Raw genomic sequence first — 10000 nt, forward strand, 5'->3', positions numbered from 1 at the left:
GAATCATCCCAATAAAGCGGCTGTTCCAATTAAGCAGTGTTCCCAATATCGGCTTGGACTGTAATATTTCTGTTATTAATAATGTCATTATCATTTATTTTACAAACATCTAATAAAGCAATATTGGCATAAAGCAATTTTAAAGGAATGTTAAGAAAAGGCAGTGGCAAGCTGTGGTTTTGAAAAACTAAAACTAAAAATTACATGATTTGAAATAAAAACAGTATTTCATTAACTGTATTAAATGTGAATAGAAAAGAACCTTTTGCATTATTCATGGCCCTGAGGCATGAAACTGCAATATATTGTCAATAATATTATCAAATTATGTACTCGTGTACTCAGAGGCAGTTCATTTAAATATGACCAAGATTTGATTATAATAAATATCTAAAATAAAAAATATAAACATGAATACCAAAAAAAAAAAAAAAAAAAAGCAACAACTGAACAACCTTGTCTGCAGTAAATACAATAATGCCCCTCCCCCTCCCACACTCCAGTGACCCGTATTAACTACAGCAGCAAAAATTCATACTACACCAGAGATCACATCCCTTTATTCTTTTACCTTTGTCCCCCAATAGGTAAAACAATTAATAATAATAATAATATATAATAATAAAATAATAAAAATAATAATATATATATAATAATAATAATAAATAATAATAATAATATAATAATAATAATAATAAATAATAATAATAATAATAATAATACAAAACAAGCCAGTTTATTGGGACGTCTCAGATCCCGACAAATCGTCCCAAATAAGCAATCATGAAATTGAACGATTTTAAGGTCTTTTTTAATTGATGAAGCCATGTTCATTATGTGCAGATTTTTTGAGGATTTTTTTGAGTGGAATAAATATAGTTTCATTGAGTGAGTGCATCCGCAGAAAATTTCCTATTTCTGAGTATTTTAATTTTTAATTAGGGGCAATGTGGCTCAGTAGCACGACCTTTGTTTCATACCCAAACGGTACCCAATTCGACTACCCCATCCCCTTGTGTGGCCAATAGCAAGGTCACCTCGGGGTTCGCCCAAACTCACTTCGCGGCATTACACTGGGCTGATGCCTAGGATATTTCAGTCTTCCCTTGGAATAAACCCAAAAGACAAATTTCCCCTTGAGGACGAATAATGGGAATCTTAATTAGTTATTTGACCAGCTTTGACCTGGAATCCACAGGGGAAATGAAAGAAGGGCCGACCAAAGAACACCTGGAGAAGAAATGTAAAAGCAGACACTCGGCATTCTGGACAGATATGGAAAGGATTGAAAGTGATGGCACATGACAGAAAAAAGTGGAGAGGGCAAAAATCCAACGTTAAGTAAGTTCCTAAGTATTTAGTTATGTAGCCATTTATTTATTCATATATAAAAATCTGCTTCACTCCAACATAAAACCAATCTGATGCGATGGGACACAAAAAAAAAAGAAAATGAAAATTTCTTTTTATAAACTCAAGACAGTCAAATGAGGATAAATGCTGTGCAGCAATGGAAAAACAGAAGTCTATGGTAGTAAAGTCAAATTATTACAAATGATTGTAAAGACATCCTTAAAAAGTAATAAACAAAAATGAATATAACAGCTTAAAAAAAGAACAAAATACCAAACACTGAATGTTTCGGGTTTTGAGCCCGAAAAAGATTGTGTTTGGTATTTTGTTCCTTTTTGAAGCTGTAATATTCATTTTTGTTTATTACTTTTTACAATTTACAGTCCACAGTTTCTAGCAGCTTAGTATCACAAAGACATCCTATTAGTAAGATATCAAGCTTTAGACCCGAGAAACTATAAATAAATCCGAAATCTCATTTGCTACTACAAAATTATGAATGTGCAAGTGAAAGCCCAGGAAAATTACATGGCATGAGAAAATATCAAAAACTTTTGAATCAAAGATTAGATATATATCATTCTAACAGCATTCTCAGACCTGTCATCACAGTTGTTTTGGCAAACAAATGGCAATAAAATGAACAAAAAAGAAATAAATTTAAAAAAATAACCCAGTCTTATTGCTCCATCTTCCGACTTTTGCGTTCGCATCTTGGACAAATACATTTCTTACTGAAACAGTGCCTGAGGAGATCATATAAAAAAAAAGGATAATGACAAGTGAAATGTAAATGTTTTATTGTAATCTTAAAATTGTTTTTCGTTATAATGTGACTCTAATCTAATCCTTTTTTGCTTCGTCAAATGATGAATGTGACAAAAAAACTAATAATCTTATTTATGGTTCCATATTCTCATATTTTCACCATGAAAATGCATGTCATTTTACTTCCACCCTTTTGCAAGTGACATATAACAAAGCTGAAATTTTGTTGAGCACTATTTTGAGTATTATTTTTCTTACAATTTACATTGGAAACAGTATTTATTACAAAAACTATATAAATTACAATATCATTATTATAACAGTTATGAAATAAAAAATTTAATTATTTTTTACTTTTTTTCCCTGTATATATAGCTGCTGCTAATACTACTACTACTTACTACTGCTACTACTACCATCTCTTCCTTGCTCTAACCATAACAATAAAATAGACTAAGTTGAAGAGTCCTACAAGCAGTACATACCGATGCATGACATTGGAACATTTACAACACACCACAGCTATGTTGTCAAAAGGAAACAGAATTTCTTTATTGTCACACAACTCGCAGCAAAAACCTCTACCTTGGCACAACTGTAAAGGAAGATGGTCAATTAAATTACAAAATAGGTAAATACATAAACAAATAAATAAATAAATAAACAAATTAATAAATATAAATACATTTTTCAAATGAATGAATGAAGGAAGGGATTAATTATTTACAGGCCACCTCAGACTGTTTTGTTTATTTGTTTTTAAGGGTTTTACGGCGCTTGCGACACATTTAGGTTATATCAGCGCCAGTAAAAAGGAAGAAAATGGGATAGTAAAAAGTTCTAGAATTATAATTAAAGCACCCAAGAAAAAGTAAGACAAAGGGGAACTAGGGATCAGATGTAGATTTCAAGAGCATAGCACCAATGTACTTAGTTTGAGATCACCTATAAGTCTCATCCAGACACAAGCACAAAATCCATCAAAAAGGAATACACTCAAATGCTTACATTATACATTAAAAATAACAAATATTGTAATACATAACAGAGAGATGATTTACAAGGAAAAAAATATCATCTCCCAAAACAATAACTATGCAATTGACTGTTTCCCTCCCATCCAGGACTCCGGCCAGGGACAGGACACACCTCAGACTCTACAATTCTCACAACACACCCCTTTAGAAAGAAAAATATCCAAAAGAAAATTCTCGGAGATGCATTTTACTTTGCAGCACCATCAACCTGGAATTCCCTCTTGGTCTTTTAAAAAAAAAGAAATTTTAAACTTGATCTTTTATAATATAACGCTATATCCAGCAACACGTAACCTGTAGAACAAGGCATGGCGCCTGTTAGGCGATATTACAATTCTTTTTCCAACAGAGACAATGCTGTTAACAGCCAGGTACTCATTTTACACCCGAGTACGGTGAGAGAATGTGAGTAAAGAATCTTTTCCAAGGACTCAACTATGCGCAGAGCGAGGCTAGAACACAGGACCTGCTTATCTAAAAGCGAGTGTCATACCACAAGACCACATAGCCACACCAGAAGCGATCAATTGAGAGCTTAAAGTCTAGATTGAAGACCGAATATTTTAGATTCTTCTTCTTCAAGTACCAAGTCTGTGCCAGACATCGGTGATCATGGTACGTCATTCATCTCTCTGATCAGATAACCTCAGAAAACTAATATTACTCCTCTCTTTCTTTGTCACCCAGCTGTTCACACTATTCAAATATGTTTTTCTTGGTCTACCTTTACTCTTTTTACCTTCTATCTTTCCTGTGAGAGCAAGATGTTCAATACATTTATGTCTATTTAGGTGCCCTAAAAATTGCATTTGTCTTTTTCTTATTGTACGAATTAATAACCTGCCAGTATACTGATTGGGGGAAATTTAATTTTTTTTTTAAATAGGAAGAAATACCTCCTAGGCTCCAAAATCGTAGATTTCCTCGGATTTCGAGAAAAAACCATCAACACTATTTTATGGTCCCAATGATCATTAGAAAGTTAATTTCAACACAGTTTCTCATCACTTACCTCACAATCCACTTTAATATGTTGTGCCCATGTACTGTGAACATTGACAAGCATTGGTAATAAGGCATCTTCGGCATCAACTAAATCCTGTATTGGCAAAAATGATGGAGTGTTAAATTAAAAATTAATAGTAATGAATTCAATTTGCTCTTTTGATTAAAAAAAAATAAAGTATCGGCAACATGAATTAATTACAGGGCATTTTATCAGTACAAACACACTGATATATATATATATATTATATATATATATATATATATATATATATATATATATATATATATATATACATATAATATAACATTTCAATGTGAATTTTACTATAAAATTGGATTTGGAATCTTTCAAGAATTAGTGGAGACAAAATAGTTGATGTTCGGTTAAGTCTTTAAACATCCACAAGTTAAACATGTGGTTAAACCTAAAAAGATTCTGAATCTGCATCTGAATCTGAATCTGAATGTTACTTGAAGTCGACTCAATTCTGAGTATATTTGTATTTGAGGGCGGAGAGAGTTGTTGAATGTGACAGCCATTGTTGGTGTTTGGGCTGAAAAATTTTGATAGTCTTCGCTTGAAAGTGTCTAAATCTTCATGTTCACACTTGATTCTGGAAGAGTGTTCCAGTCTTTGATAGGGCAGGGTACAAATGAAAATTTGAAGATTACTAGATGTCTGTATAGTTTTCAATTGAAAATCAGTGTTTTGGCACAATTTCCAGTTTAAAAAATGTAATCTTTTTATTTTATAATACAAAGTAAATAACTCTATAATAATAAACAACTCTATAAGTGATGTAAGAGTAACACCCATTTATATTCTTATATTTAGGCCCTTTCCTTTAAAATAATTGGTCTTGAAAGAGTTCACACAAAGTCACTGGATTTTGGTTTAACCATAATCTTTGATTTCATAGTGTAAGGGAGATTAAAGGCGGTAGTTTGACTCATCAGTATGGCCGAAAGATTCTATCAGGTTCATGCTCCACCTGCTGCCTTGTGTGGCTATAAGGTCTGCGTAGCTATGTGGTCTAGTGGTAAGACACTCGCTTTTGGATCGGAAGGTCCTGGGTTTGAGCCTTGCTCGACGCATGGTTGAGTCACTGGAAAAGGCTCTTTACTCACATTCTCTCACAGTACTCATGTTAAAATGAAAACTTGGCTGTTAACAGCGTTGTGTTTGTCAGAAAAATTGTAACATATTGCCTAACAGGCGTCATGTCTCGTTCTATATGTTACATGTTGCTGTTGGTCAGGGACCCTTTGTAAAATGCTTTTAGCACACTTAGTGGATATTGAGCAATATAAAAGCTCAACATTTTTTTTTTTGGTTTTTTTTTTTATAAGAGACTGGCGAAAATAAAATCTTGTCCATAGGTTTTCACAAAATAACTTTTAAAAATATCAATTAAATATAAAGGTCTTTTGTGTCAAATGTCACGAATAAAACTTTTTGATACATCATAAGACAACTATTTTCAAGGAAAATTAAAACAGTTTAAGTGAGGGTTTGCTCTAGTGTCATTATACACAGGGTCTCTGTGAAAAAGAGTGGTATTAATAATGTTGAATAATAAAAATAGATCTTAAAAATGATTTGCAAAACAAGTCCAGGGATAAGATAAGATAAGATATACTTTATTGATACTTGTATGGAACTAACCCATTCTACAATTCCAGACTGTTGGTAATTACCTGCATGGAGTAAATGTCTGAATTTTCTACAAAATGTTGTCGCTTTTCAAGAAGCAATAAAAGTTTTGCTGCCATGGCATTCATGCAAGACATAATGTATTTCTTCATCACCATCATCTCTTCTCGAAGTTTCTGGTACAAGAAAATGAAAAGGACCATTATTATTTTTACTTCTTCTCCATGGTAATATTATCATTACTACTACCAAGTCAATAATAATAATAATAATAATAATAATAATAATTAATAATAATAATAATAAATAATAATAATAATAATAATAATAATGATGATGATAATGATAATGGTGATAATGATGATGATGATGATGATGATGACGATGATGATGATGATGGTGATTATCATAATAACAATAACAATAATAATGATGATAATAACAATAATGAGAATAAATAAATAATTAAATAAATAATAATAATAATAATAATAATAATAATAATAATAATAATAATAATAATAATAATAATAGTAAAGGTCAGCCTCATTAGGATTCAGAAAAAGAAAATGATGATTGATAATATGTATTTGATTTTCAAACCTCGATAAATCAGCATTTCAATAATGAATTATGATATATTACCAGATTACTATTTTTCACTTCTTGTCATTCTTCCATCTGGTTATATATCATAATAATAATAATAATAATAATAATATAATAATAATAATAATAATAATAATAATATAATAATAATAATAATAATAATAATAATAATAATAATAATAATAATAATAATATATACTTTATTCAATAAAAAAATTAAAAAAATAAAAATAAAAATGGAAATTCGTTTAATGAAGACCAGTTTTAATAAGTTTTTCATAAAATTACAAATTTTTCATAATAGATCATTAATTTGTGTTCTATTATATCAAACTGAAAAGGTGCGTATGAAACAGTGCCAGACTAAGCAGAAAGAAAAAGTACAGGAAAAAAATCATCCCAAAAAATTTGAGCTTTTGAGCTTTTTTTTTATATAGCGTAATACCCACTAGATGTGCTCAAAGCGCTTTACAAGGGGTCCCTGGCCAAGAGCAACATTTACCATGTAGGATGGGACATGACGCCTATAAGGCGATATTACAATTTTTCGGACAAAGACAATGCTGTTAACGGCCAGGTACTCATTTTACACCTGAGTACGGTGAGAGAATGTGAGTAAAGAGTCTTTTCCAAGGACTCAACTATGCGCCGAGCGCGAGGCTCGAACCCAGGACCTTCCGATCCGAAAGCGAGTGTCATACCACTAGACCACATAGCCGCAGCTGGGAATTGATCCTCAGACTCCCTGATTATTTGTCCCTACTGTAGCGGTATGTCATTTAATAGCATGAAATGCCCACATAATATTATTTACCTTTATCTCATTTAACTGATCGACATAGATAAATAACATGGGGTTGACATCTTGAACTCGAATAACTGCTTTGTGATGCATCAGCTTTAAAAACTGTTTTGATGCTCTGCATACCTGAAAAGTGTAAGAGAGAAAAGGAGAATTAAACCCTAAGTGAAGAAGGAGGAAGAGGAGGAGGAGGAGGAGGAGAAGGAGAAGGAGGAGGAGGAGGAGGAAGAAGAAGAAGAAGAAGAAGAAGAAGAAGAAGAAGAAGAAGAAGAAGAAGAAGAAGAAGAAGAAGAAGAAGAAGAAGAAGAAGAAGAAGAAGAAGAGAGAAGAAGAAGAAGAAGAAGAAGAAGAAGAAAGAAGAGAAGAAGAAAGAAGAAGAAAGAAAGAAGAAGAAGAAGAAGAAGAAGAAGAAGAAGAAGAAGAAGAAGAAGAAAGAAGAAGAAGAAGAAGAAGAAGAAGAAGAAGAAGAAGAAGAAGAAGAAAAAGAAGAAAGAAGAAGAAGAAGAAAGAAGAGAAGAAGAAAGAAGAAGAAGAAGAGAAGAAGAAGAAGAAGAAGAAGAAGAAGAAGAAGAAAGAAGAAGGAAGAAGAAGAAGAAGAAGAAGAAGAAGAAGAAGAAGAAGAAGAAGAAGAAGAAGAAGAAGAAGAAGAAGAAGAAGAAAGAAGAAGAAGAAGAAGAAGAAGAAGAAAGAAGAAGAAGAAGAAGAAGAAGAAGAAGAAAGAAGAAGAAGAAGAGAAGAAGAAGAAGAAGAAGAAGAAGAAGAAGAAGAAGAAGAAGAAGAAGGAAGAAGAAGAAGAAAGAAGAAGAAGAAAGAAGAAGAAGAAGAAGAAGAAGAAGAAGAAGAAGAAGAAGAAGAGAAGAAGAAGAGAAGAAGAAGAAGAGAAGAAGAAGAAGAAGAAGAAGAAGAGAAGAAGAAGAAGAAGAAGAAGAAGAAGAAGAAGAAGAAGAAGAAGAAGAAGTAGTAAGAGAAGAGAAGAAGAAGAAGAGAAGAAGAAGAAGAGAAGAGAAGAAGAAGAAAGAAGAAGAAGAGAGAGAGAAGAAGAGAAGAAGAGAGAGAAGAAGAGAGAGAGAGAAGAAGAGAGAAGAAGAAGAAGAAGAAGAAGAAGAAGAAAGAAGAAGAAGAAGAAGAAGAAGAAGAAGAAGAAGAAGAAGAAGAAGAAGAAGAAGAAGAAGAAGAGAGAAGAAAGAAGAAAGAAGAAGAAGAAGAGAAGAAGAAGAAGAAGAAGAAGAAGAAGAAGAAGAAGAAGAAGAAGAAGAAGAAGAAGAAGAAGAAGAAGAAGAAGAAGAAGAAGAAGAAGAAGAAGAAGAAGAAGAAGAAGAAGAAGAAGAAGAAGAAGAAGAAGAGAAGAAGAAGAAGAAGAAGAAGAAGAAGAAGAAAGAAGAAGAAGAGAGAAGAAGAAGAAGAAGAAGAAGAAGAAGAAGAAGAAGAAAGAAGAAGAAGAAGAAGAAGAAGAAGAAGAAGAAGAAGAAGAAGAAGAAGAAGAAGAAGAAGAAAGAAGAAGAAGAGAGAAGAAGAAGAAGAAGAAGAAGAAGAAGAAGAAGAAGAAGAAGAAAGAAGAAGAAGAAGAAGAAGAAGAAGAAGAAGAAGAAGAAGAAGAAGAAGAAGAAGAAGAAGAAGAAGAAGAAGAAGAAGAAGAAGAAGAAGAAGAAGAAGAAGAAGAAGAAGAAGAAGAAGAAGAAGAAGAAGAAGAAGAGAAGAAGAAGAAGAAGAAGAAGAAGAAGAAGAAGAAGAAGAAGAAGAAGAAGAAGAAGAAGAAGAAGAAGAAGAAGAAGAAGAAGAAGAAGAAGAAGAAGAAGAAGAAGAAGAAGAAGAAGAAGAAGAAGAAGAAGAAGGAGGCCGATACCATTTCTGTAATGCGAAATGGACAACGTCAGCGTAACCAAGGCCGAGCTGTGTGATGACTTGCTTTGTAACAAAGTAAAGTAATGTTGAACGTGTTCAGAGACCAGACAGGTGACAATTATTGCAATATTCGGACCTTAATTTGACCTTACTCTTTTGTATACATGTGTAGAAACAATGTGCTTGCGTGTATGTTTGTGTATGTCTTTGTCTGTATTTGTAAAGGTGCTGATGTTCATACCATGAACCAAACTGTTTGAGCATTGTTTACCTCACATGAATTGCTTTTTTGTTTGGGCAATAAAGATTATATTATTATTATTATTATCATTATTATTATTATTATTATTATTATTATTATTATTATTATTATTATTATTATTATTATTATTATTATTATTATCATTATTATTATTATTATTATTATTATTATTATTATTATTCAATTATGGAGTGATTAGGTAACTTGTTATAAGCAAGGACAGATATTGTAAGCGTGATTTTATACTAAATGGGCACCAATTAAACAGGTAACCTGCACTATACGAACTGAACATTTAGTCTCAAATGTCCAAACAAGGAAATAAATGAAGCATAGCATAGCATAATGTGCATGATGAAATCAAACACGAACAGCCACTTTATTTCTTTAATGTGTTATTAAATGTCAATTTTATTATTTAATGACGAGAATATGATCATTTGTAGCATCTATAATGTAATGGTGATGTACCTACTGACTAAGCAGTTTATTGTGGTAAACCTTTGGCTAGTTATAAGCTTTTGATTTTTCTCTCCTGACAGAACATGTTTGCAATACTGGAATGCTCCAGATTTTGTTTTGATCAAAATTACTGTAAAAGTACCTTAAAAGTTGCATGTGCCCTCTTATGTATGACACATGCACAATGCATACTATGGTAATCT

The 10000-nt window shown here is 31.9% G+C and overlaps 1 protein-coding gene across 1 annotated transcript in view; it reads right to left on the reverse strand.

Annotated features, from left to right (window-relative positions):
* Positions 1–703: 703 nt before the first annotated feature.
* LOC144978291 (differentially expressed in FDCP 8 homolog) overlaps positions 704–10000 on the reverse strand; it is a 21471-nt gene continuing 12174 nt past the window's right edge. Inside the window, exons 9-13 of the mRNA XM_078924145.1 lie at positions 7244–7357; positions 5865–5996; positions 4171–4257; positions 2607–2716; positions 704–2099 (exon numbers count right to left, since the gene is read on the reverse strand). Of these exons, the coding sequence (XP_078780271.1) occupies positions 2033–2099; positions 2607–2716; positions 4171–4257; positions 5865–5996; positions 7244–7357 (510 nt within the window). The 3' untranslated portion in view covers positions 704–2032. The remainder of the gene's footprint in view (positions 2100–2606; positions 2717–4170; positions 4258–5864; positions 5997–7243; positions 7358–10000) is intronic.

Source organism: Berghia stephanieae, chromosome 8 (assembly GCF_034508935.2).
Source record: "Berghia stephanieae isolate SIO BIC M18660-M18661 chromosome 8, UCSD_Bste_1.3, whole genome shotgun sequence".
NCBI lineage: Eukaryota > Metazoa > Mollusca > Gastropoda > Nudibranchia > Aeolidiidae > Berghia > Berghia stephanieae.